Source organism: Phytophthora infestans, genomic scaffold, assembly GCF_000142945.1.
Source record: "Phytophthora infestans T30-4 supercont1.9 genomic scaffold, whole genome shotgun sequence".
In the NCBI taxonomy this organism is placed as follows: domain Eukaryota; phylum Oomycota; class Peronosporomycetes; order Peronosporales; family Peronosporaceae; genus Phytophthora; species Phytophthora infestans.
In genome coordinates, this window is record NW_003303750.1 from 599,914 (window position 1) to 627,420 (window position 27,507).

Genomic DNA, 27,507 nt, shown 5'->3' on the forward strand with positions numbered 1-27,507 from the left:
CACACGATCAATCTGGCTTGCAGCATTGCGGCCCCTGAGGGGCCAAGCGGCATGCGGTCGACGCCTTTAGAGCTTTCAGGTCCAACCATCGAGGGAGTTAAAGGTAGCTTGAATTCTGCGACGATCCGGCCGTCCAATAGGATCGAGGGAGGCGTGGAAACGAGGCCGCCGGCTTGAGCTCGGTCTTGACTGCCCCCCCTAATGGCCGACCCTGTAATGGGTCTACTTTAAGCCCACTTCTTTGGCTTACACGTTAGCGCACCTGAATGAGGAAGCGTAAGTTGCGGTCACTTAGATTAACTACTTTTTCAAAAGTATTTATTTACTTAAATAGGAGAGAAAACCCGATTTCCGGTAAAAATGAGAACTGTTTATGTTTTTTTTCTAATCTAATTCTCTAAACGAATGGTTCACATAATCCTACTATTCCAATTGGTTGAAGATATTGACTTTCAACCAATGAATGCCCTAAGTGTATGCAGACCAGCAGGTAACCATTGGTGTATCTCACACCAACGTGGAAAACCTCTTTCGTGACCAAGTGGCTATGTTTTGTCGCTTGCGTGTAACCCCATCACCCCCCCCCCCGTTAAGCCAAGACTCTCTAGTCCTAACAGATCATTCAAAGACTATTGACGAGGGCGTCAAAACGTTTGAAAACCCTGAGATCATTTCGCAATGAGCTCACCGAGGAAGATGCCTGCACAAGAGTCTGCTACGTATGTGCCTGCACCTGCAGGCACGAACACGTCAGTGTCCGCGCAAGCGAGCACGCCCGCGACAGAAAGAAATCTTTCTGTCACTCAATACACGCCAGGTTATTTTGAGCACCTACGTTTTGATCTGTAGCTCAGTCAGTTTTACGAGTTGGTTGATGCTGTTTAGAATTGTTTCTATCGCCAAACGCAGTTTGGGACATATTTTAACGTGTGATATCGCCGTTTAGAGATGGGCTAGTATACAAGTGACCGTTTTGGTCGTTGCGACCACTAATACGACCACCCGTACCCACACAAAAACAAGAAAGACCGAATGATGATATATGTAACGGGGCTACATGGAGTGTTACACACTGGGGCACGGAGTACCCGGAGAGCTAGCAAGGTCTCTAAGTGCGTTGGCTGAAAGCCACACGTCATGCATTTGATTAGTTTTAGCTATGCTTGATATTAAACAGATACATTGGCTTGGCCGCAATAATAGTAAATAAAACAAATATGGTTTTGAAGCATAAAGCTAAAGTATTAACTTTGAGCCCTCGTTGTGGGCTGTAAGTGTCCTACGTATAAGGAACTTAGTATTAGTGGCTTTTTGAGTCAAATGTATTCCTCTGACGCTAAAGCCCGCTGCAAGTAACAAACTGTCTAACAAGGTATAACACAAAATAAAAGACCAGCAGAACGCTTGAGTTGGGCACATACTCGCCGTTTATGCCAGCAATACATGCCAAACTCAACACGGGCTGTATGACGTTCTCTGGGAAAACCTACTAGACTGTATGAAAATTGATGAATGCCGTCTAAGAATCATGTGAAAGTGAAGAAGTGGGTGGGTGCAAAAACCACCAGGGCTATTACAACGATGACGTCATAGTACAAATATACAAGCTTCTTGTATGCCCCAACAAATTTTGTCCTTAAAAGCAATATCGTCAAATTCCAATTGGCTTTGTCCCTTTAAGAGCAGCAATAAATGTGCTGCTCTGACCCCCTCCCCTCTCCCCCTCTTAGACATGTTCCTTTTGTTTTTGCTGATACGTGCCGCAGTTAAATGACATTTATGTCGAGACTTTTTGCAGCGGAGCTGCCGTAGCTTTAGCGTCAGAGGAAGACATTCGACTCAAAGAGTCACTAATACTAAGCTCCTTATCCAAAGGAACTTTCATCCCACGACCAGGGCTCAAGGTAAATACCTTAACTTTTATGCTTCAAGACCAGAAGTCTTTTATTTACTATAATTGCGGTCAAGCCAATGTATCTGTTTAACTATATAGCATAGTTAAACCTAATCAAATGCATAACGTGTGGCTTTCAGCCACCGTCCTGAGAGACCTTGTTAAGTTTCCGAGTACTCCGTACCCCAGTGTGTTCCATACCATGTGACCCCGTTACACGCCCCCCCCCCCACTAAGTTGAGAACATTCCGTTCTCGAACCTTCCGCAGCCAGGACACGTCTTGTCAAGGCGGCGGAGGTTTATACACCTCACACCAGCGTGCACAGCTCCGCGAGCTCTCAAACGCCTACGCATCGCTGATGCCCCCCGTTTCGGCGTCGGCCCACGGCTCAATGTTCGAAGCGCACCGCGCGTCTTGTTTTCAAGCGGTCTCAGACCTAACCGATGCTCCGCGCCCTCTCGAAGAACTGCAAAGTGCTTAGAGCTATGTTCTTGACTCATCCGAGTCGTCGACAACAGCTCAACGGCTGAACACTCTCTTAACAAGTGATTGGTCGGTGGTTCGATCCCACCAGGGAATCGCCCTCTCGATCTATGAACGATTGTCCACGCTTGGACAGGCTTAAGTGGCAACTCCCTTTTAGCTCAATGGTTGAGCGTTGGCTTTGAGAGCCACAACCACAAGTGGTTCGAGCCCACCATGGTACAGCCCTCTCGTTCCATGAGCTGTTGTCCTATAATGGACAAGCGTAAGGGCAACACCCTTTTAACTCAGTGGTCGAACGTTGGCTTTGGAAGCCACCGGTCGGTGGTTTTATTCCACCCGGGCGCAGACCTCTTATACCATGATTAGTCCTTACTCAATAAACGTGTGGGCATCGCCCTTATAGCTGAATGGTAGAGCTCCGGCCTGGAAAGCCAAAGGCCAGTGGCTCGATCCCCGTCCGGGACACATGTTACAGCGCATCCACATTTGGATCATTCTGATCGAGCATGTTGTTTTAAAACAACAATGCATCTATCGGGACGCCTGTGACTGAACCTTGTTCAGCACAACATGAAGCACCTGCTTCCTTCGGTATGTCCCCAACAGCACGACGTCTCTCCACCTCCTTCTCCCGCTGCGGGCACCGCTCATACGTACGAGCTGGCTGCTGCAGCCACTGGTCAGAGCCTGAGCTCAACTACTGACCTGTTCGCTCTCTACTCTAGTGGGAGGCACCCAGCGCCTGGCGACGCTGTCTCACGCCATGGTGGCGCTTCGGCACAGGATGTGCCCGGTCGTAAGCGTCCACGACGTCAGGGCAATCTTGCCGGAGGATAATCTCAAACTCCCACGAGTTCTGTGAGTGAGGGTAGCCCCTCCACTTTACAAAGTACCGGGTACGACCCTGGCATCTACGCCGCGCCACAAGGTATTCCAGGTGATAGTGGAGCTCACCATGCTCGAGCGGGAGGAGGACCTGCCCCAGCTGGGCTCTCGCGGGGAGAGTCAGCACCTGCCAGAACGGCGTCTGTGTCCATACGACGCCGGAGTCCACGACGCGAACATTCACATTCACCGCCCATCGGTCGATCTCGACGAGATGCTCCACCTTGTTGATAGGTTACAGCCACCACTGTCGACTTACAGCCAGGTATCGGACCTTGAGCGTCCAGGCGCTCGGCTGAACGTTCAGCTTGCCTTGCTCTTGTATCATGAGCACTTCGCTCCGCGGCCTGTTTCTCTGCCACATGCTGTTGATCAGCCTGATGTGGGTCCACCACTTGCTGTCATTCAGCCTCCCGTGGATCTACCACCTGTTGCCCTGCAGCTGTCCGTGGCCCAGCCACCGTTGGCGCAAACGCCTCCGCGCTCACCTGAGCAGGGTCTTGAAACGGCTTAAGCAAGCCAACATAGAAGACCGGATGCGTGCGCATCTTCTTCGGAAGGTTGAGCGTATACGCTAGACGCTTTCTGGCCACGACCTTGAGCGGTCCTATGAGCCGAGTTCTCAACTTCGTCTTGAAGACTAGACACTGCATGAGTTGGTAGGTTTTTCGCGTTTAATAAAACTTGGTCACCGACCTCAAACCTCTCAACATTGCTTCTGCCCTTGGCATCTGCATGTTCCTTCTGCATGTCTTGGTTTCAGTCATAGTGTCGCGTACTTGACGCATTACGCTCAGTCTCAAAGAGACAGAGTAATCGACTTGCTTGCGAACCGCAACAGAGCTGACATCAGCTAGCCGCTCGGCTTTCCCTCCCCTATAAAGACCTGAGCCACTGCGTGGCGGCGTCAGTGGGACGCGAGGGTTCACCGAGCCGTTCACATAGAACGGAGTGTAGCCTGTCGAGGCGTGCACTGCATTATATAAAGCGAACGCAACGAGTGGGAAGCATCTGGCTCCAGCGATTTGGCGTCTCAGCGCATACGCTTCGAAGGATATCCTCCACAACGCGATTCACGCGTTCGGTTTGACCATCGGTCTGCTGATGGTCCGCTGTGGACATGTCCAAACGAGTGCCGAGCACTCGTAACAGGGACGTCTAGAGCTTTGCGGTGACGCGCGGGTCTCGATCCGAGACAATTGCCTCGGGCAAGCTATGTTGGCAAAAGGCGCGGTCTAAAAACAGCAAATCTGTACCCTCACCATCAATGGTGTCCGGCACCGCCGCTAAATAAGCCATCTCGCTCAATAGGTCTACAAAGATCACAATACCCGTGTTTCTCGCCTTATCCTTGGGAAGGCCAAACACAAAGCTCATACTCATGGACTGCCAACATCCCTTGGGGACAGGCAAACTCGCCAATGGCGCTGCCGTGCTCGGCGCGGACTTTGTCCGTTGACACGTCTCACACGTGCGTACATAGGTTCCAGTCCACTTATACATCTTGGGCCATCAGTACTTCGAGCTCACCGAGCCATAGGTCTTCTCCCGACCTAAGTGCCCGCCCACGGGCGTATCATGAACCTCATAGAGGATTCGATACTTACCGTCCCTGCCTCGTGCTTCGCACGGAAGAATGCGTCAATGACGTTACACTGCTCTCTTGGCAAAGACCATTGCCTTGCTACGCAGTATTTGGTTCCAGGAACCGGGTCAATCGCATGACACACGCCTCGATCCGGAGTCAGGCCCATCAGTGAGTCTTTCGAGACAACGTCTCCATATTCCTTTACCACAGGGTAGAAGGGATCCGCGTAGGATCTTTTAGGATCGCCTATCCACTTCTTGCGCCCAGCGCCTTCTTGGTGTCCTCTAGGGCCGCGTCGTCCACGACGGATGAGGAGTTCAACTTCTCCTCAGGTTCCGGCAGATCCACCTCGGCTAACCCGCCTGCCCTCAAGGCTTCGCCAAACTCGGCAATGGACATCTCGTTCAGCCCTAGCAGAGCATCTACAGCGGGCAGTGTGTGAAGGCTAATGTTTCCTTCGACCTCCCCCGTCACTCCATTGACGAGTGTGTACAGCTGTTCACAGCAATCACGTGAAGCCTCACCGCTCGTACCCCGTCTGACGTCGAAGACGTCACAGACGCCCTGCGTCTTCTTCTTCTCTCCCTCCGCGACCGAGCCCAGCCGGATAAGGGCAATGTGGCGACATCTCCATCACCACCACCGAATGCAGCAGCGCCATCACTCCTTGAAGAGGAGACAGTGTCTCGCAAGACACTCGGCTGAGAGCCAAGAGGTCCTTGGTCCTCACACATTGAACTAAGTGTCACTTCACCTCCATCTCCTGGGCCGCGTCCACGATGCCTCGACTCGCAGTCGACCGCGGCCCTCGGGCCACGCAGCGGTACAGATCCGTACCACTCAGTGGATTTCGCGCCACTCCGCGTTCGTCCTCACCAGGACCCAGCAGCTGGTCACTGACATGACCTGCACCGCTCAGCGGATCCCATGCCGCACCGCGTACGCTCTCAGGGCAAACAGCAACCTCGTTGCTAACAATTTCGGGCATACCAAAGTTCAGCACTACGACCGCATCGGCTTCGTGCTCGCTTCAAAAGCGCTTCTGTTTGGCTGGGCCACGGACAGCTGCAGGGCAACAGGTGGTAGAGCCACGGGAGGCTGAATGACAGCAAGTGGTGGACCCACATCAGGCTGATCAACAGCATGTGGCAGAGAAACAGGCCGCGGAGCGAAGTGCTCATGATACAGGAGCAAGGCAAGCTGAACGTTCAGCCGAGCGCCTGGACGCTCAAGGTCCGATACCTGGCTGTAAGTCGACAGTGGTGGCTGTAACCTATCAACAAGGTGGAGCATCTCGTCGAGATCGACCGATGGGCGGTGAATGTGAATGTTCGCGTCGTGGACTCCGGCGTCGTATGGACACAGACGCCGTTCTGGCAGGTGCTGACCCTCCCCGCGAGAGCCCAGCTGGGGCAGGTCCTCCTCCCGCTCGAGCATGGTGAGCTCCACTATCACCTGGAATACCTTGTGGCGCGGCGTAGATGCCAGGGTCGTACCCGGTACTTTGTAAAGTGGAGGGGCTACCCTCACTCACAGAACTCGTGGGAGTTTGAGATTATCCTCCGGCAAGATTGCCCTGACGTCGTGGACGCTTACGACCGGGCACATCCTGTGCCGAAGCGCCACCATGGCGTGAGACAGCGTCGCCAGGCGCTGGGTGCCTCCCACTAGAGTAGAGAGCGAACAGGTCAGTAGTTGAGCTCAGGCTCTGACCAGTGGCTGCAGCAGCCAGCTCGTACGTATGAGCGGTGCCCGCAGCGGGAGAAGGAGGTGGAGAGACGTCGTGCTGTTGGGGACATATCCCGAAGGAAGCAGGTGCTTCATGTTGTGCTGAACAAGGTTCAGTCACAGGCGTCCCGATAGATGCATTGTTGTTTTAAAACAACATGCTCGATCAGAATGATCCAAATGTGGATGCGCTGTAACATGTGTCCCGGATGGGGATCGAGCCACTGGTCTTTGGCTTTCCAGGCCGGAGCTCTACCATTCAGCTATAAGGGCGATGCCCACACGTTTATTGAGTAAGGAGAAGCGCTTTTGAAGCGAGCACGAAGCCGATGCGGGCGTAGTGCTTAAAGCTGTACCCTCACCATCAATGGTGTCCGGCACCGCCGCTAAATGAGCAATCTTGCTCAATCGGTCTACAAAGACCACAATACGCGTGTTTTCCGCCTTATCCTCAGGAAGGCCAAACTCAAAGTCCATACTCATGGACTGCCAGCATTCCTTGGGGACAGGCAAACTCGCCAACGGCGCTGCCGTGCTCGGCGCGGACTTCGTTCGTTGACACGTACCACACACGTGTGTACATAGGTGCCAACCCACGTTTACATCTTGGGCCACCAGTACATCGAGCTCACCGAGCCATAGGTCTTCTCCCGACCTAAGTGCCCGCCTACGAGCGTATCAGGAACCTTAAAGAGGATTCGATACTTCAGGTTTTCATCCTGAGGAACGACTACACGAGGGTTATCCTCAGAGTCGGTGCTGTAGTAGAGCAGGCCGCCATCGAGCGAGTATCGATGCAGCCTCGCGCGTAATCGCCCAGACAATTCCTTGTCAGCGTCTTTAAACGCTTCGCTCCCAAGAGCTCATTGCAGCGCTACGTACATGTTGTACTGTGCATACGCTCTGCGTATCAAGTCAGGCACTGACGATGTCAAAGTCGTGACATGGGCTAATTCGTGGTCCGGCCTGCGCGATAGCGCATCGGCCACTACATTAAGCCGCCTTGTACTTCACCTCGAATTTAAGTTGTACTCGACAAAGAAGGAAAGTTATCTTGCCATTCTCTGAGAGAGATGAGGCGCATGTGTCGCAGTGCGTTGCAAAGCATGATCAGTAAAGATAACAAAAGGCTTAGATGTACCGTGAATTTGACTAGAGCATACTTCATTGTAGGTAGCTCTTTGTCATGAACGGGATAGTTCTTCTCTGCAGCTTTGAGCTGGTGAGACTTAACCGAAATCACGCGCTCACGCCCTTCGACATCTGCTTGAAGTAAAGCGCAGCCGATTTCAAAATCGGAGGTGTCACAGACGACGCTAAACGAACGATCCGGGTCCGGTAGCGCAAGGATCGGAGCCTGGAGGAGGCCCTCCTTCACAGCCTGAAAGGCTCCGTCGTGCTCGACGTTCCAGCACCATGGTGCATCCGGCTTAAGGAATCGGATAATGATCGGACCATCTCTGCGTAGCTCGCGCTGTACTTGTGCAAGTAGTTGGCTAAGCCTAACCACTTGCGTAAGTCTTATTGGCTCTTGGGAACCGACCAGGCCACGATGGCCTTGACTTTGGCAGGATCCGCCCGTAAGCCACGCTTCCCAAAAAGGCACCCGAGGAAAGGTACCTCCTCCTCTCCAAAGACGCACTTGTCCAAGTTGGCATACAATTTATTAGTGCGCAAGCACTCCAGCACCGCTCGCAAGTGGTCAATGTGGTTCTCCACGTCTGACTTGCCGATGTAAGCACGGACGAGGTGTCCTTTGCCGAGTTTGGCGAAGCCTTGAAGGCAGGCGAGCTAGCCGAGGTGGTCCTGCTGGGACCTGAGGATGAGTTGAACTCCCCATCCGTCGTAGATGAGACCGTCCTAGATGACACCAAGAAGGCGCTGAGCGCAAGAAGTGGATCGGCGAGCCTAAAAGGTCCTTGGGATCATTTCTACCCTGTATGAGATTGACCTGGTTCCTGGAACCAAATACTGCGTAACGAGGCAATGGCCTTTGCCAAGAGAGCAGTGTGGCGTCATTGACGCATTCTTCCGTGTAAAACACGCGGCAGGGATGGTGCGTGAGAGTGAGTCTCCGCACTCGACACACACGTTCTGTGTCAGAAAGCCGAACTGCAAGTGGCGCATTGTTCATGTCTTAACAAGCTAAATGCGGCGACCATCCCGGCGCAAACGTCGATTTCTCGCAAGGACGTTCTATGGTAGGCTGTACGTTGTACAGCGCACTCAGCTTGGTCGATGGTGACTACCAATTTCTCATGAGAGAGAGCGACATTCTGCTGACAGCGGTGAGTACTCCAAGCGGTATGCTCTGGGAGTGGCTGATCATGCCCCAGAGGCTGTCGAACGCACCAGCAACGTTCAATCGTCTTGTGACGCAGTTGTTAAGGCAGCCCTAGCAGAGCATCTACAGCGGGCAGAGTGTCAAGGCTGATGTCGCCTTCGACCCCCCCCCCGTCACTCCATTGAAGAGTGTGGTTAGCTGTTCACAGCAACCACATGGAGCTCGTCACGTAAGACACCTCGTCCGACGTCGAAGACGTCACAGACGCCCTGCTTCTTCTTCTTCTCTCGCTCCGCGACCGAGCCCGGCCGGATGAGGGCGGTGTGGCGACATCTCCATCACCACCACCGGGTGCAGCAGCACCATCACTCCTCGAAGAGAAGACAGTGTCTGGCAAGACACTCGACTGAGATACAAGAGGTCCTTGACCCTCGCACAGTGAGCTAGGTGTCACTTCATCTGCATCTCCTGGGCCGCGCCCACGATGCCTCGACTCGCAGTCGACCGCGGCCCTCGGGTCATGCAGCGATAGACCATCGCCCAGATCCGTACCACTGAGTGGATCACGTGCCACTCCGCGTTCGGCCTCACCATGACCCAGCAGCTGGTCACTGACATGACCTGCACCGCTCAGTGGATAACGTGCCGCACCACGTACGCCCTCAGGGCGAACAGCAACCTCGTTGCTAACAATTTCTGACATACCAATGTCCAGCACTACGGCCGCCTCGACCTCGTGCTCGCGCCAAAAGCGCTTCTTCTTCCTAGTAGAGGTGGGTTCATGACTCACCAAAGCTCCATTAGGAGCAGGGTGCGACACACCCAGCGTTTTCGACTTCCAGTCGATCCATGGCTCATGGCTTTCTACCATGCCATGCCAAGGATGAGGCCATATCTCGCATCTAGATCTAAGACCAAACAGCGTTACACGCTATCGAAGTTCTCAAACTTCACTCCAAGGTCGACAGAGGCCTTTGACACAGTTATCAGTGTCCCCGTCGCGACACGGACAGAGATCGTATCTCTCGTTGACACTTCCAGTGCCTCAGCATACAGCTGACTCCCTTCCAGGGTGGAGCAACGGGCATAGCTGCCTGAGGCTCCCGAGTCGATCAGAACTCTCCATGGCTTTTCAAAGCCCTTCACGCTCGCTTGAAAGACCAGCAAGCCCGGCTTGCACACACTCTTCTCGTAAGAGAGCTCAGCTCTCTTCGGGGCTGCGCCACGTTGCCCTCTACCTCCTCGAGGCACTTCAGACCTCAGTTCTTCCCCAGTAGGCCGCCTCGCACCTACTGGGAGCTGTCGTTTCCCGGCGATGGCCCGGAGGGTTGGCTCGCCGGAGCCTCGCGCTTCTTGCGCAGAGGACAATAGGCCCTCAAGTGCTTCTGCGATTGCACACAGAGCATCGGCGGCTGCCGCGCTGCTCCACAGCAAGAAGCTCCGCTTCTTCGTCTTCAGCATAACTGAGGCTCATAGGCTCCGGGCCGCTCAAAGAGCTCGCGCTACCAGCGCTCCAAGCAGGTCGAGCCGAGCTGAGGTTGTGCTCGACATTCAATGCGTCATCCACCGCCTCTTTGAAAGAGTTAGGGTGTACACGGAATACTTCCGTTCGAGCTGCGCTCACACGAAGTCGTACCAAGAACACAGTCACGCTGATCAGTTCCGGAAGCGGGTCTGCCGCCATTCCGACGATAAGAGCTCTCAACTCTTGGACATAGTCCAATAACTCCGTCTTATCTGTCGGGTAGCAAGGAACTTCGACCGGATACGGTACGCCTGAATAGGCGGTGCGAACACGCGCGACAGCTGTTGCCTAAGCTGATCCCAAGTGGGTTTCCCAGCGTTAACAGACGTGCTGCACGTTAGTGCCCATTTGCGAGCGCAGTCTCCAAGCCTGGAGATAGTCAGCGCTACGCGCTGATGCTCAGACTGGAGCAGGGTCGATCCCACGGTCATCTTGACCTCACGGGTCCAGAGAAGGAGATTCTCTCCATCCTTCCCCGTTTTTACGCTCACCATGAGCGGTGTTAGTCTCATAGACCCTTCACGCGTCATCGACGCCGCTGCCGTTGTGGCGCTCATCCTCTCTTGGACGTGCTCCAAGAGCGCGTTCTCGTAGCGTGAGAACGATTCCAGCCTGGCGGTGACCGCCTCTGGACCTTGCGATGCAAGTTGGGCCACGCCCTCCGGGCCAAGCAAGGACATAAGCTTATTAAGCGCGTCCTGCCGCGCCGGGGGCAAATTCGCGAACACGGGGTGCTCCATCCTCGCAGAGGATATTGTCAAACGACTCAGGAGCAGGATTGAATTGAAGGGCTGCCATAGCTTTAGCATCAGAGGAAGACGTTCGACTTCAAGAGTCACTAATACTAAGTTCCTTATCCAAAGAAACTTTCAGCCCACGACCAGGGCTCAAAGTTAATACCTAAACTTTCATGCTTCAAACCCAGAAGTCTTTTTTTACTATTATTGCGGCCAAGCCAATGTATCTGTTTAACTTTCTAGCATAGTTAAACATAATCAAATGCATAGCGTGTGGCTTTCAGCCACCGTACTGAGAAACCTTGTTAGCTCTCCAACTTGTGTACTGAGAGTCTCTCTGGGTACTCCGTACCCCTGTGTGCTACACTTTTTTTATCCAGTCGTGTCACCTGAATAGTTTGTCAAGCACGCTTAAGTTTTTACCCTTAAGTTCTGATCAAGGTCTTAACGTTGAATGCGACACCGCTACGGTCGGAAACCCATTAAATGGGTACAAATTTAGAGGCTTCTTTTCATTTTAAAATTAAAAAGTCATTTTAAAATTAAAAAAAAAACATTTTAAAATAAAAAAAGTCCAATAAACCCTTGGCTTTAAAATGATGGGTGGGTGGGTTACCCAAAAACCAAATAAGCAAAGATCCAAGTCGAGAACACCGATGTCGAGAGAGCTGGAGCTAGCGCTTCTTGTAGTCAATGACGGCACCCTGTCGGTGCTGCGAATCATGGAAGACATGTCTGGACGGGATTTGCTGAAGGCGATCCAGGAAGACATCGACTACAAGGACACTCTAAGACTTTTCGTGGCACAAAAATCAGACAAGTCATGGCAAACTTTAACCATGCGTGATGCGCAACGAATGAGAAAGAAGGAGCCTGTGCCGTTTGTGAAGGAACTTCTAGTAGATGAGAACGAGATGGACCCACGCTGGCCACTGGTTGATTATCACTTCCCAAGCCTCGACGCAATGCAAGATAGCGTTCACATTTTAGTAGCGAAGCCCGGATACGTCTCCGTTGCTCCTGAGTGGAAGCCTGAGACCATGTGGGGGTCTTCACTTGAAACTGGTACATTGCCTTTTGTCGGACGAGGTCGTGCTGCTAAGAAGCTACAGAGTATTCACTATTCTAACTTCACCGGGGCTCGCGACAGATCGGGAAGAACGACGTGGCAAATTCCACTGGTAGACAACGTGTATGGAACAGGTAAAACAGAGCTGGGAAGGAAGTATATCGACCAATGCAGGCAAGCCCTGAGTAACGAGAAGCCTCAAGATCCTGAAAATCAGCAGGAGCTCACCAGCCGGGAGCCAACGCAGCACCGTCAACCCAGTCAGCATGAGTTTCTAAAGCAACTGTGTTCGTGTCGAACGGTTCTTGTTCGAGGGACACCGCGGCAGTTTGTAGTGCCACCCGATTTACTAAAGGCAAAAATGAATGAAGCTCTGGCTACGGCAATTAGTGAACTGCTCCAACCAGGGACGATGCCTGCTACGAACGCGAGCGATGCGGCGTATGATTTTGCGACGGAGTTGGTGCGTGTGCTGGGGCCTTTGTTTGTTGTGCTGGATAACGTCGGTGAGGCATTCGAAGACCCACGTGGAGATGTGGTATCACGAGAGCGTTTCATGGACGCTTGCAAGAATGTGCTGGTGTCGTGGACGCAGGTCCCTCAGCTGCATCTTCTGGTGCTCGGTTATGCAGATTTTCTCCATGACGTTGTTCCCGATGCCAGTTTGAACTCCTACATGATCGTGCGATTGCCGATGCAGTGGATGACTGTGAATGCAATCAAAGAAATCTTGTGCAAGACACGAGTTTCAAGTGCCGATACCCGAACACTCAGTGCTCGCTGGAAATTATCGACTGATGAAGATTTGGAGGACGCAGCCACGCGCTTGTTTGCAGCCTCATCAGGTCATCTTCAAAAGATTATCAAATTTATCTCGGGCTACCCAACGTTTGCCTCTTTTTGTAATTTCGTGGATAGTGGAGGCGACTTCAACACGAAGGCAATCGACTTTGACCACCTGTACGAGCGTGTGCTCTGGTGGCAATCGACACTGAAGAAATGGTTTGGATGGAGCTCGTCTAAGAAATCGCGCATCAATCTTACTCACTCTGTCACGGACCCCAACGGAGATCAAGTGTCTGCGAGAACTGTTGTGTTTGAGTGTCATCTATTATGGGAGGGAACAGTAGAGGACGCGCATATTAGCGCACACCGTGTGGTTATGAACATTGTGGTTGGTGTGCTTCGTCCACTACGCGAATATCTCATAGGACTTGATACTGTGCGGGTGTTTGTGACTTCTCGTCCGGAAGTGGTCCAGTGGATGTGTCTTAAGAGAATGAGCCAGTTATTTACCAAAGAAACCACCCCAAGACAGGAATTACCGCAGTTTTTCGGAGAGGCTACGGTTTTTGACGAGTTTGTGGGAGTACAAGTTTCGTCCCAAGTGAAGACGTTGCCTAATCTCTGGCTGGGCAGCTACTACGTGGACAACTCGAGGCCATTTTATAGCGAATCATTTCGGCCCAAAGGACTGGCCGGCATTGGTGCGGCATTTAGAGTGCAGACTTGAGGATGCTGACGAACAACGCTGGTCCTGGTTCAGAGGGCTAAAACTTACTATTGTCCCTGATGTGATAGTGCTGGCGCGTACGAGTCCTTCTGAGCAGGAATTATCTCCGAAAGTCCGGATGTTGAGATTGGGCCTGGCCGTTGCAACTCCCGTTGGATATTCTACCATTATCAAGGAATGCGAAAAGTTCGAGAATCTTTTGGCGAAATTTGACGACATGGAGGTATCAGCCGATTCGGTAACGAGCATACTCGTAATTTGTGCAACTGCGTTCACCGATGAAACGCCCGACGACGTGAGAAGCCAAGCATTTGAGGAGTTTGAGGTTCCTGTTGAGACCGGCTTTACGCATATAAGCCAAGTCCTGGTCCTGAATTTGACCACACCAGCGAGGAGAGCAGCGTTTTTCGGCTTTGATGACAATTCGATGCTGGCAAAAATAGTGGAGACGATGGTGGAGCGATCGAAAATAGTACCACTTTTTTGTGGTAGCTATTTTTTGCGGCTCCTCGGAGAAAAGCAACATGATACATTTAATAGTTTTTTTTAAAAGAGCGCGTAAGAAGAGAAATACTTGTCGGTTTATATGTTCGGGCAAGTTTATACCTCGAAGTACTATATTTTGCCTCAGTGTTGTCAAGAATGTTGCACACTACTTTTTTCTCCGTAATGCTGGATATCTGGAGTATGTGAGAGCTACACTAGGAGATATTAAACCTTGCGTTGTACCTGTATTTAATGATGGAGCGTGGTAGGTCCTGTAACGGGGGGGGGTCACGAAAAAAAATCAGCAACACTCACGTCCTCGTTCGCTTTGAAGGTCTAATTTTAATCATTAGTCCATACGAGAAGCAAGGAGCAAGTTTAAATGATCTATAAGAAAAACATTTGGCAGTAGTCTTCTGCTGACTATTATTCTATAATTGTAATCCAATTTTTTCTAGCTTTGCTTTGTATCACATGTTCGATTTGAGCACTTAACATGTAAAATAAAAATCGAAGGCGGGATCAGGCAGCATAAGCTCTGCTTATTCAGATAAAGAAAAAGTATTCTAGTTAGGCTCGCATGGTGTATTGATTGTTGTTTAACGAAGCGATGCACACTGGCAGAATATGTATGGCAACAGATAAGCTTTAAATAAAAAGCTACAACTCCATCGCATTTTTAAATGCGTAATTTTTGCTGGGAGTCTTATTTTTTACTGCTTGAGAAAGAACATTGAATGGTTCTAAAAAAACTTTCACAGTGTTCTGTCTTCGAGGCAAACAAAACGAGATGATTGCATCAGTGTGCACCCGGTAGTGTCTTGAATACGTATAGTTATAGTGAGGGAAAGCTCATGGTTTTCTTCTTTGCAGATGTCAAAAAGCGCTTTTGCAGGGCCTTGAGTTCTTCTACTTGTGCACGTAACTGAAAATTCTCGCGCTTCAACTCGACGTGGATGGCGAAAATCCCTGCTTCTGAGGCGTCTGCCTTGCGTTGTGCCACTTCATTTGCCAGCTGTTGTTGCAACCTAGCGGTATGGGATTGCAAAGTTCGATTTTCCGATTCTAGCTTAGCAAAGCGCTCCTCTGTGTCCTGCAATTGCGCAAGTAAGGTTTTCTGTTGCAGCTGTAACTTCGTCGATGAAGACAACGGTCGTTCTTTGGGTGATTTCGTCTCCAAGCTCTGACGTGCAGTAGTTAACTCCTCAGACATCGACTGCTGTTGTGTTTGAGTTGCAGCAAGTTGCGCTTGTAGAGCTCTAATCTGGTCTCGTTGGGACGCAGCTTCACTCGTTACGCGGGCAAAGTCCATTCGTACCTCGTTGAGTTGCGTCTCTGTTAACCGGCGCGCAGTATCAGCATTGACACAAGTCTGGCGACTTAGTTCTAGCTCGGCTTCAAGGTGTTGATTTGATTTCTCTTCTTCAATGAACGCTTCAGTATGTGGCTGGTTCTGTTTGGCTCGAATCGGACTAGCAGGTGGCAGAGTCTTTGTCGCCTCCGTGATAGTGGCCTCAAGCTGGACACGTTCCTCATTCCACGTTTGCCGCTCGTATTTGAGTCGATCTCGTGCTTCACGTAAAGCCACATCCATCGTTATCATGTCATTTTTCAGTTTGCTGGTTGTAGCGTTGAGTGTCTCTACAGCAAGGGCTTGTTCTGCCATCTTCGCTCTGGCAGCTTCTTCAACTTCTCTTAGTTTGCGTATATGCTCTTCCTTAAGGCGTTCAATTTCATCTTCTAGCTCAGAAGAAAGGTTTGATCGTGGCAATCCTTGGCCAAGGTGTAGTGTACCCTTTGGCAAAAAATGACAATTTGAGCAGATGTCGGCAACAAATTTGGCACTAAAATCGAACCTTTTGCAACTGTGACACTTGCTCACGCAACTCGACATTCTCATCGAGTGTCTTCTGCAGTAGTTCGAGCGTTCGCACATGCTTCGAGCGCAGCTTCTCGGACACATTATCTAAGATCATCATCTTGACGCTGTAGTGCCAAAAAAACAATAGTGAGCTGACAATTGATTTTGCTCCGGCCACCGAGCTATTTTCAGAGAGCTACGAAGTGCTTTCACAACATTAAACTACGTCTTTCATAGGTATTATTAATAATACTATATTTTAATCACTCGAGTTACTTTACTACACGGATGCACACTCTGCCTAATGTACAACCTTACTACTCTTCACTCTTTACTTGTTTGCATTCAACGACACGTGATCGACGCAGTAGTAGCCATATTTCTGATAGGAGCGGCGGGTACACCCCTCCAATTTGCATCTGTTGCCACCGCCATGAGCCCAGCACAGTCCTCCTTGCGTCGATACCTTCTCGCAGTTGGGTATCACGCAGATACGACCGCCACCGTGCGACCAGCAGTGGCCGTAGCGCTTAGACTTGCGTGTGCACCCCTCCGTCGCGCACGTCTTGAAGCCTCCGTGCTGGAAGCAGAGCTTGTACAGTTTGGCACGGTTCGGACAGCCCTCGATCTTGCAGCGCGAGCCTCCGCCGTGACGTACGCAACAGCCTCGAGACACCGCAATGTTCTTGCATCCTTCCACTTGACACGGTGGGTTGCGGTTCTTTCGGACGCGTTTCCGAGTCGTTTTCGCATTGGGTTTGGCCTTGTCATCCGCCAAAGTCTTTTCAACCGCAGCTTCTGGCTGATTAGCAGGTTCTTCGTCACTGGAGTCGCCACTACTACAGCTACTGGCACTGCTAGCCTCGCACAGGGCTGCTAACGATAGCTTCGGTACTACCGTCTTCATATTGACTTTCATCTTCTCCAACGGCGCAATGCACGAGCTCAAAAGTAGAAGTGAAGACGACGTCGTGGTGGCTTCGGGGCTCTGAGCTAGCGCCATTAAGCGCTGGAACGATGGAGGAGACGTAGGTGGCGTCAGCGTTTGTTGCTTCATGTCCTCCGATGACCGCGGGTTCAGCAGGAACGAGATGTCGGACTTAACGCTCATAGTTGCAACGAGGAATTTCACTTGAGCTCGAGAGTGCCAATTGAGTTATGATAAAGGCGTCAAAGGCGTCATTGTTAGAGAGGCCGAAAGGTGTCAAGCCACATTGGCACGCGCCTCTCCTGGATCGCGTTGATCCCGATGGTGCAACCACGCGCACCGGTCAACAAATCTGCCCAAGTCTTTCCTTTCTGACCGAATAACAGCCAGTAAAATCGTGCTAATTGTGGTGGTGACCGCTGGGCAGCACGCACGCCGCCAATCACAGGCTTTCGGTGGTTCATGGCACACGCCGGCACGAGGACGCGCTCTCTGTGTGGGACTCACACCATGATGGAAACGCTCTCAACTGCCGACGCCGATTGATCTAGCGAACCACCTCGAAGCTGCAGCGATGCCACTAGAGCCAGGCTCACTTCAACTTGCCATTTTCACAAGTCACACATAAATCTTATCATAGAGAATATGACCTATCATAGAGCAATTTCTCTCTAATTTACAAAAATTGCAAGCACCACTGACAGTAAATCAAAGCAATGGGCAAGAAGAGTAAGAAAGGAGCCGCCGAGGGCAAACCATCCTCATCCGGCGGCAGCAAGAAGGTGAATCAGAAGAACAAGACGCAAAAGGTTGCAGCTCTGCCAAAATCTCAACAGAAGCAGCAGCAAAACCATGGAAAAGGCAAGAACAAAGGCAAGCCTAAAGCTCTGACGCCGGCTGAGCGACTGGCTGAGATGCGTCGCAAGATCGATGGCGGCAAATTCCGCATGCTCAACGAGCAGCTCTATACAACCACGGGAGATGACGCCTACTCCACGTTCCAGGACGACCCGGAGCTCTTCGACGTGTATCATCAGGGCTTCCGCGAGATGGCGGACAAGTGGCCCACCAATCCACTGGACACCTTCATCGATTATGTGAAGTAAGTTACATGCCAGCTTTGAAGAGCTTAATTCATGGAGTTCCTGACGCTTATATGGATGCTGTAGACGCCATCCGAAGGCTGTGGTTGCTGATTTCGGCTGTGGAGATGCCAGATTGGCTGAAAGTGTGCCGAATAAAGTGCACTCGTTCGACTTGGTGTCCAGGAAACCAATTGTGACGGCGTGTAACATCGCCGATGTAAGTGCAACTAGGGTATTGAGTTGCTTGTTGATGGATACAGGACTGATAATTTCTCTTTACAGGTTCCGCTGAAGGATAGCAGCGTTGATATTGCCGTCTACTGCTTGGCACTGATGGGAACGAGTGTTCGCGAATACGTGCGTGAAGTGTACCGTGTGCTGAAGCCTGGTGGCGTGCTGAAAGTTGCTGAAGTGAAGAGCCGCTTCGAGAGCGAATCACTCGGAGGGATTGACGGCTTCGTGCAGACTTTGCGTAAAATGGGCTTTGACTGCAAACACAAGGACGAACGCAACAAGATGTTCGTGCTGTTCGAGCTTGTCAAATCCACACGCAAGCCTCAAAACGTGGCGCCGATCGAATTCAAGGCGTGCGAGTATAAACGGCGATAGAAACATTTCTTCAAGTTCGTGATAAATAGAAACGATACAGCTAATTCTACTGTGCCAGTTCTTGTAGCAGTGTCTGTGACTCTTCTGAGTCGGATTTATCGGCACTGTAATCCGTATCTGAGGCAATGAAGTCCTCAAGTTCGACGTCTGGTTGCGGGGGAAATGGCCACGTGCAGACCCATTTCTTGGGTTTAACGAAGGCGATATGGTCGATATCAACGCCGTGATTGGCTAATATGGAGCATAGTGCCAATACGTTTTCTAATCGAGGCTTGAAGTGGCCACTATGGGGCTCAACGGCAATAATGATACCATTCTTGATGATAATCTTGCCAGCTGCCAGGATTGGCGCACCTGACACGAAGCTCGAGTGGTGGAAGCGACCTTTGCGCTTACGGCCGAGGTACATGCGGCCTGAGAGGTCAATAACGAAAATCCACTTGCTGAGCTCGTCAGTGTTCACGATTCTTTCTGATGTTGCGTATTGTACTCGCACGATTTCGTCCTCTTTGTTTGATACGAACTTGAGTTCGTAGCTCTTGCGCTGCTCGGCATTGCAGTATTCCACTTTTGTCGTACGCAATTGCTGCTGAGTGCATTCGGGAAGATCCACGTTTTTGCCGTTCCCGTGATCGAGCCAGTGGAAAAATGATGCGTCTGAGCTGCTGTCTTCCTCCTCTGCCGTCTCGAGTTTCCAGGCTTTGTGGAAGGCTCGCAAGTGGAAGCCGTAGCGGTGCTGTTCGTCTAGCGCCTCGAGCCAGAAATCCTTGTGTAGCATGGAGGGGCGGCATGAGAGGTGTTCGCTCTCTCCGCTCATGTTGCGCAGTCTGCAGCGCTTCATGCCATGCGTCACTTGGCCCATGCGAGAGCGCAGTTGTTGCCAGCGGGCAGCTGCGTGGGGTGGAGTGCTCGCGCACGTCTTCTTCATGCACTGCACGAGCTCGATCGCGTCCGCTGTGGCGTCAGGTATTAAGTGCACGCCTCGGTCCACTTCGATTATCATGGTTAGAATTGGTAAGGTTGTGGTTGAAATGGAAAATGGAAAGTGAAAGTTGGCGATAGTTTGATTGACCTCCGTAGGTGCATTCTTCGCAAACAACGACAGGAGGGAAGATCCACTAGTTTTTTGCCATGTGCTGATACATCTGCGCAGTAAAATAGATGTCGCCCCAGCTGAAACTTGAAGGGTTCTTAAGATGTAGGAATGGTGTGGCAGCAACTTCAACTGAGACAGGTGGACAGAATATCCAGTGAGGGTGGGTGGTTTTAGAGCAAAATTCGCCGGATGCAGGACATGCAGGACGATGGAAAAGCCTCGTTTATATTCCAAGTAAGACCGAGCTCCCACTTGTCTCACTTCTGAAGAATTTGAAGAACGAGGGGGCATGCTCAGGGCTGATAGACGTAGCGATCGCAACCGACGGCGCCGGCGATGGCTCGCAATTGCCTTAGTGTTGCAGGAGGAGGAGGAAAGAAACCGTCGAACGCAGCAGTCTCGCTTAAGACTGGACTGGAATCTGGAGATGGAACGGCTCTTGTACGAGGGAGAGTTTAAACGTACGTACCGAATGTCGTCTGCCTCTTTTGAGCGACTGTGTGGCTTGCTCGTTGAGTTAGATCGCCCTGCACGCGCTTGGACGAATCGAAGTCCTGTAAGCGTGGAGAACAAGCTTCAGATGACGATCCGCTTCCTCTGTGGAGGCATGGTTGACGATTTACGGAGGGCTGGCGGTGTTGATCGATCCTACTGCTATCGAATAATCAAGGATGTGATGCGCGCAATTATCGGGGTTCCAGCGCTGCAAATATCATTTCCCACGGCTCCAACCGATCGAGAATCTGCAGCGGCTGCTTTTTCGGCTAGGAGCAACGAACAAGTCATGAATGGCTGCGTGGCCGCTATGGACGGATGGCTTTGTAATATTCAGGCACCATCCGATAATGATGCTGGCAGCGCAGCGGGGGCGCGCCGGTATTTCAGTGGCCACTACATGCGTCCCGGAATTAACGTACAGGCATGCTGTGATGCCTTCAGCCGCTTCGTCTTTGTGGAAGCATCACATCCCGGTGGAGTGAACGACTCGAGAGCTTACGATGACAGCGGGCTTCCTCGCGTGATTGAAACCTTGGAGCGGGGCTTGTACGTTGTTGCTGATGCTGCGTATACAGCCACGAACCACCTCTTGACACCATTTACAGCGCTTCAACCGGATGAGATATACAAGGACTCCTTTAACTATCATCTATCCCAGATCCGCATTCGCATCGAAATGGCATTCGGGTTGTTAGCTCGCAAATGGGGCATATTTCATCGCCCACTGCAACTTCGTTTGGCTACGGCTACGCTAGTGATCAAATGTGCAGCAACTCTACACAATTTCTGCATTAACGAGCGTCTGGAAGGTACGCGAGACCCAGTTTTTGAGGAGCTTCGCAAGATGCAACGCGATCAACGATGCTCTCTTAGGTCTTTGCTTACATTTGACCACGACGACACTATTGAAAGACCGACAACTAGCTTCGTTCGAGATGGATTAGTTGAAAAACTCCGTAGACGACACTTGCTACGAGCAAACTAGAACATTTGCATGTTCCCATCACTAACTTAGTTTTTATCCATCTCCGCCATCCAACGTTGAACGAGTCCATTGACCTTTTGCTCGAGCGTTTGCAACATTTCGTCACTGGCATTGCTCTCCTTGAGCATTTTCAATGTTGCTAAAGCACTTTGAACCGCAGTAGATGCCCTGGTTACTGAATTGTAGCCTGACGCTCGCTCCTCCAGCTCTTCTTTATGCTCGGACTCCAGCATGTTTACGATGCGATCGACTGGGCTAAGAAGACGGCGCTTCTTTCCACTGGAACTTCCGCTGCTTGACGATGAATCGACGTCACTCTCCACGGATCCAGGCAACGTGGACATTTGAGCCCTCTTTGCAATTCGACCTCTCACCCCTTCCAATTGATTCGGCCGCAGTTGAAGCCAATCGTGCAGATAGAGAAGGTCGATGCGACCCTGGCAATAACTGAAGAAATCCTGCTCGTTATGTCCCGAAAGTTTCGACTTACCACGAGCTACCGTGTAGCGTGCAGTAAGCTTCTTCCACATATCCAACAGCTTAGCGCTTGAGTGGTTGACGGCTTGTGAGGGCTGGATACCCTGATATTGTGGCCGCTCCTTCTGCTCCAAACCATTGTAATTCTCCCTGTCCTCGTTGTAAGCCCGAGCTACATCCAACCAATACTGGCTGTTTTCGTTGATGGAGTGCTTGTCGACGTTCGCTCTGTCTTGGTTTCGGTCCGCCTCAAACATGCGATCAACAAATTGGGGGCTAAACAAAACATTTATCAATCGAAAAGCATCATGCCGCTCCACGCGAGGCTCACGCTGCGACGTCTCCGGGTTATCTGCCTTAGTTTCTCCTTCCTTGCTAGGCCCTATGAGCGCGGAGAACTCCCCTTCCGCTTTATTCGAACGATACTTGCACAGTAGGTCGATGTAGCCGGCCTTGTTGTCCACGGCGGACGAGCGGCGTTGCGGGTTAAGCTTCAGCTTAACACACGCGGAGCGCAACTGCTTCGAGAGGTATGGCTCGAGAAGTGCACGCAAAGCCCCATCCTCGCCGTCTGCAGGGAACACATTGACGAGATCGATAATGACCTTGTCCATCCGCTTGAACTCTTGGAAGTCAGTTTGGAGACTGCGAAAATCGAGCCGCCTCGACGAGGCCCTCGTCCTGCCTGCGGGGAGATGTGCAGTCTGCAGGATGCCGAATGTTCCGGCATCCCACCTGTTTTAACAGGATGTCCCACTCCAGTTCCCGCCGGACGGCAGGACAAATCCGCGGCGCTGATTGGTGGAGAGGCCAAGATCCTGCTGGATCCGGCGGATCTAGCACTAAAACCACCCACCCTGATTGTAGACGCCGCAAAACGTGCCTTTTAGCGCTCGTCGACGACGCCGAGGAAACGGTTCAAAGGCAAATTGCACCAGCATATTGCTGCCAATAATGCACACAATGCATTGTTCAGCGCCAGAGCAGCGAGCACGCTGTTCGCACTCCAGACGAGGCCGCGGAAACTGTCACCATCCGGAGTATGCGAAGGTGTCAGCTCAATGCGGCCTGGCCAGCGGTCGTTGACTCGTCATGCATCACCGTCGATGTCGGTCGATGCGTGTGCAACGCACAATGCACAGTGCATGTACATGTATTGTCAATTCCGCCCCAATTTGCCGAAGCGGGACGATTCGGAGAAAGGCGCGAAGCGAACGGCGAATCGACGCTGCGTTGTTAGAGGTCAAAATTAAGAAAACCTTTTTTATTATCTAATAAGATACCAGAAACACGTTGAAGTTAAAGTGACAGCGCATCTCGCACTGAAGACTCCGCGCACTTGTCGTGAATGAAGATGGCGAGTCAGAGGATTATTCTGTATTAGCGCCAAAACGCATTCTGTATGCTAGGCTACACGATTATTGGGCTGGTCGTGTCTCTCAGACGCCCGCGGAAATTTCGAATAGAACGCACAATATCTGGTGCTGCCACAACGCTCACAATGTTGGATTTCTTAAAAGAAAATAAATCCTGCACGCGGTATTCGCTGTTCTCGCTGGTCGTAAGACCAGGAAAGACGTTATCGAAGTGGTCACATCAGCACCTCCGAGCAAATTCAAAGAAACGTTTCTTACCTTTGCTGTGACAGCTTCAATACCGGTAAACGCCATTTGCGATTAAGATGACGGCGAAAGCCGGGCTTGTAGTACAAGTTGTGCATCTGGCTACAAATAGGATGAGAATGTTTTGTTTTTCTTTTGTTCAAGAACAATTGCAATTATACACGTATGCATAACAAACACTGCCAGCTATACACCGTCGCCTGTGACGTCACCCCTCGCTCCAATCTTTCGCTTGTTTTGTATTTTTTGCGTTTTTTATCGCACTGCCCGCCGAGTCTATTGGTCGTCGAATTCAAAGATACCCGTGTCACCTGTATCCGACACATTGCCATACGATCCACGACGCTCCGACCGTCGTCTCTGATCTACTGGCATTTGCATGTCGTATCCCGGCATCCGATAGCGTTCGTCCCGGTTCGCTGGCTCCTCTCCTTCCTCTGACGTAATGCTGAGTCTTTCCAACAGTTCAGCACTCACCGCATTGCTTGACGACTCGTCGGACGCGTAGTATTGCCTTGACGGTTGTGTTTCTGCCGCGCCACGCGCGTTAAAAGACCTGTACGACGAGTCATTACCTGCTTGCTGTGAAGTTCCTTGGCCAGATGCATCCGTCTGCATCCTCTCTCTTAGTGCTGACATTGCAGCGAGCGCTGGACTCTTGGATAGATCAAAGTCGTCATGTTCAGCCAGATACGGATCCAGTGTGGGTGTCCAGGAGCCTCTTGCGGGATTTCTCCTTAAAAATCCAATATCTCCTGGACACGAACTAGCAAACTACGATAAAACCATTAGAATAATTTATAAAACCCAACGAAAATTGTGCTGCCTGTACCTGAATGACGGCTGGCACCCGAGCGGGCGGCGAGTCTTCCTCTATGGTCTCGGCAGGCGGTCCCAACGCCAGATCTGGCATATTATCCAGCTGAAGGAAGTTTGGCTCGGGCATGGAGCCTACTCGCGGCGCTCTGGGCGGCTGAAGCTCGCCGGATCTTGTGCCGCTTGTGTTCGTCATAAAGCGAGATAAGTGGACGTGGTGCATGTCGGCGGGAAGCGAGTGCGACACCATCGCGGCGCCGTTGGGGCTACGAGTCACAGGAGAGCCGCGCTGGCTTCCGCTGCTCCCGATAGGAATGGGCCGCGTTGAGGACATAGCTGCTTGTGTTGCACGTAGAGCTGGGAGCTAAGTGTCGTACCCCCTCGGTGTTGAGGCAATTGGATTGACTCATTTTGGCTTGGTGTTTGTATGCCTTACAATAAGGTTGTTAAAATACCGGTTTTTGCTATTTAGTCATTAGTCATTCTGTGTGTCATCAAATTTAAATTTGCATGAGAAAAATGCTACCAAATCTAATAAAAGAAGAAACAATTAAACAAGTATGCACCACGTCTCGTCGGAGCGGCGTCTGGACGTGCTGGATGGTTCGGATGTAGACCAGGATGACAACGCTGGTGTATATAGTCGCGTATCAACTCCTGACGGCCGTTTGGACGGACCAAACGCGTCGCAACGGCTTCGATCGTCGTCTTCTTCTTCGGAATCTTCTTCGCACAGTTCTTCCACGTCTTCTAGAGATGAGAATCAAGCTTCACGATCACCCAGTGGGGTTCAATTACTTTCTGCTCAAGGGTCAGCTTCATGGCAAGCTCATATGGACCCTCGTGTGGACTTAAAGCTGCTGAGTAACCATTTTCGAGACGAGAGGATGGAAATCTCTTATCAGCTTTATTCTTCCACAGTAGACTTCCCAGTGGCGCGGAGACTCATGTTGGCTCTTGTGGCCTTCGAAGGAGCGGCGTATTTCCTCTTTCGCAGGTTCAAAGACACGTGTATCGCGCCCTCAGGCAACGACTACGCCTGGGTGGATCTCCTCAGCTCTTTGCTAAATGAAGACCCTGTATCGGCCTTTAACCATACGGAGACAAGCTGTGTGTCATTTATTGAACCCATGTCTAAGGACGAAGGCCTCACGTGGCTATTGTGGATTTTTGCTCCTTTTGCAGTGATTTATGGCATGTTGCCTTTGAAATACTTTGAAGGAAGTATGAGGCTTCGGATCGGAGTGTATTATATCCGACGGCATTGGAAAGTTATTGCCTCTTTGATAATTTTGAGTTGGTCAGTGGGTCTGGCAGTATTTGTGCATCACGAACTCGTTGGGATGAGGAAAAACTTGGAGCAAAGTCTAGCAAATGGGATGGTTTGTGCATCCGATACAGTGATGCCTACGTCATGGTACGACACGTCCGAATGGGGGAAAATATCAGGAGTGGACGGCCAGATGACGTTGCTGTCGTGGCTGCAGCTGTATGATAGTAAACTGGCGTATTCCTTACTCATGGGTCTATTAGCGGTACTGGCCGCGTTTACCGGTATCGTCGCCGTGGCCATGAAGCTGGATTTCACCCACGTCTTACTACTAGCCGTAGCCGAGTGGATAACGACGTTGATGTTGTGTTTTTTGGGTGCCACGCCGTTGATTTCATCCAGCAGACGTGTCATGAGCAACGAGGCGTTCTTGTTCTTCCTATGCGTGTTTCTACCTACCTGTTTTACTCTGACGGCAACATATTCGGAAGATCGTGCGGCTCGTATGGCGTATGCCTCGAAAGTGCGTGCGGAACGTATCAACACGACGTTGAAGCTGGATTTATCGGTAAAACAGATTGGGTTGGAGAACCGTAACGCGATGACCCGAGACGAAAAGGAGGTGTTGGAGAGAGCATTGGGTGCATCAGGTGACATGGAACTGTTTATGACAGTTTCTATTCCATTTGCAGACTTGAAATTGAAGGAAATACTGGCTAAAACACCCAATGGAGAGGTGCTAGTGGGTGAATATCATCAGACGGACGTCGTGGTCAAGCGGTTGGCACAGTCGTGTTTAACCGCTGGGGGTCTGGCTGCATTTAAGAGCAAAGTGGAGTTGCTGGCATGTCTCCGACATCCGAATATTGTGCTGTTCATCGGCGCTACATTCGACAATTTGTCAAATGTTGGGCTCGTGATGGAATACCTTGAACGTGGCGATGTGTTGTCGTTGCTGCGTAGCCCCATCGCCTTGGCGTGGAGTGATCCGCTACTGAAGATCGCTACGGATGTGGCCCAAGGTGTGTCCTACCTGCACAACTGTGACCCGCCATTGGTGCATCGTGACCTCAAGTCTTCCAACTTGTTGTGTACACGCACGTATTCATGCAAAGTCTCGGATTTTGGCGAGTCAAAGAGGCAAATGTTGCCTGGAAAACTGTTCAGTACGATTGTAGGAACACCCTACTGGTTAGCGCCCGAGATTCTCCGTGAGGAACGGTATGATACACAAGTGGACTGCTATAGTTTTGGAGTGATCCTGGTGGAGCTCGAGACGCGACGTGAGCCCTACCATGACCTTCCAAAGGACTATACGACAATTGACATTATGATGGGAGTATCACGTGGTGACTTGCGCCCTATCGTCCCTCCATCGTGTTCACCATGTAGACGTGAACTTATTGTGCGCTGTTTGGATGCTGATCCGAAACGCCGTCCTAAGATGACGGAGATCCTCTACGCGCTGCAACATGAGGTGCGCCAAGAGCTGCTGGACCAGAATTCTACGGACGTCATTACCGATAAGCGCCGCATGGTTCTCATGCAGCAACACCAACGGCTCAATCGTCGAGGACTTCAAGATCTCTTGCGGACTCATAACGATACCTAGAATCCTTACTCTGATAACTTATCAGTGATAAGTAGCTTTGTGGTAGAACTGTAACCTGAATGCATTTGACGCTTCCAAGTTGAACACAACGTGTCGAATTGCGAGGTTTTTTTACTGTACAGTGAAGACACAGCATTGGCCTGTCCAAACTGGGCTCTTCCTGCTCTTCCTGACGATGGTCCGACTCGATGTTGCTGCAACGTGTCGTTGCTACATGTACAGTATTGTAGCGTCGGCATTACGGTTACTCCATGGAGCTCGTTGCTTCGCTGAGAAATGATAAGGTTGCTCAATTGCAAGCTACACTTAATGAAGGCTACGATCGTGTATCTCTTAGCTAACTTGGCTGCAGTGTAATGAAATTCGTAGTATGTTCCGGAATCTGGCTCGGAATCTGTGGGCAGCTTTTTAAGCGGCAACTTTTTCTACTTGGATTCAAACTTGCATGAAT

At 51.1% G+C, this 27,507-nt stretch overlaps 6 protein-coding genes and 1 non-coding gene across 7 annotated transcripts; 4 read left to right on the forward strand and 3 right to left on the reverse strand.

Annotated features, from left to right (window-relative positions):
* Positions 1 to 2,529: 2,529 nt before the first annotated feature.
* PITG_26261 lies at positions 2,530 to 2,602 on the forward strand. The gene has a single exon. It is a non-coding gene; the product is annotated as a tRNA-Ser (tRNA).
* A 9,183-nt stretch (positions 2,603 to 11,785) lies between these two features.
* On the forward strand, positions 11,786 to 13,711 carry PITG_05793 (crinkler (CRN) family protein, putative; the record flags this gene model as incomplete). The annotated part of the gene is made up of 1 exon (XM_002997995.1): positions 11,786 to 13,711. The coding sequence occupies one exon, from the start codon at positions 11,786 to 11,788 to the stop codon at positions 13,709 to 13,711; it is 1,926 nt and encodes a 641-aa protein (XP_002998041.1).
* A 1,321-nt stretch (positions 13,712 to 15,032) lies between these two features.
* Positions 15,033 to 16,176, reverse strand: PITG_05794 (uncharacterized protein; the record flags this gene model as incomplete). Its single annotated transcript, XM_002997996.1, has 2 exons — positions 15,033 to 15,992; positions 16,054 to 16,176. 2 exons carry the CDS (start codon positions 16,174 to 16,176, stop codon positions 15,033 to 15,035), a joined length of 1,083 nt encoding a protein of 360 aa, XP_002998042.1.
* A 227-nt stretch (positions 16,177 to 16,403) lies between these two features.
* PITG_05795 (uncharacterized protein) lies at positions 16,404 to 17,061 on the reverse strand (the record flags this gene model as incomplete). Its single annotated transcript, XM_002997997.1, has 3 exons — positions 16,404 to 16,464; positions 16,505 to 16,894; positions 16,940 to 17,061. 3 exons carry the CDS (start codon positions 17,059 to 17,061, stop codon positions 16,404 to 16,406), a joined length of 573 nt encoding a protein of 190 aa, XP_002998043.1.
* A 641-nt stretch (positions 17,062 to 17,702) lies between these two features.
* On the forward strand, positions 17,703 to 18,680 carry PITG_05796 (ribosomal RNA-processing protein, putative; the record flags this gene model as incomplete). The annotated part of the gene is made up of 3 exons (XM_002997998.1): positions 17,703 to 18,088; positions 18,156 to 18,288; positions 18,354 to 18,680. 3 exons carry the CDS (start codon positions 17,703 to 17,705, stop codon positions 18,678 to 18,680), a joined length of 846 nt encoding a protein of 281 aa, XP_002998044.1.
* A 4,954-nt stretch (positions 18,681 to 23,634) lies between these two features.
* On the reverse strand, positions 23,635 to 24,571 carry PITG_05797 (uncharacterized protein; the record flags this gene model as incomplete). Its single annotated transcript, XM_002997999.1, has 3 exons — positions 23,635 to 23,914; positions 23,996 to 24,132; positions 24,191 to 24,571. The coding sequence occupies 3 exons, from the start codon at positions 24,506 to 24,508 to the stop codon at positions 23,635 to 23,637; spliced, it is 735 nt and encodes a 244-aa protein (XP_002998045.1).
* Positions 24,572 to 24,734: 163 nt separating this feature from the next.
* PITG_05798 (protein kinase, putative) lies at positions 24,735 to 27,056 on the forward strand (the record flags this gene model as incomplete). Its single annotated transcript, XM_002998000.1, has 1 exon — positions 24,735 to 27,056. One exon carries the CDS (start codon positions 24,735 to 24,737, stop codon positions 27,054 to 27,056), a length of 2,322 nt encoding a protein of 773 aa, XP_002998046.1.
* Positions 27,057 to 27,507: the final 451 nt, after the last annotated feature.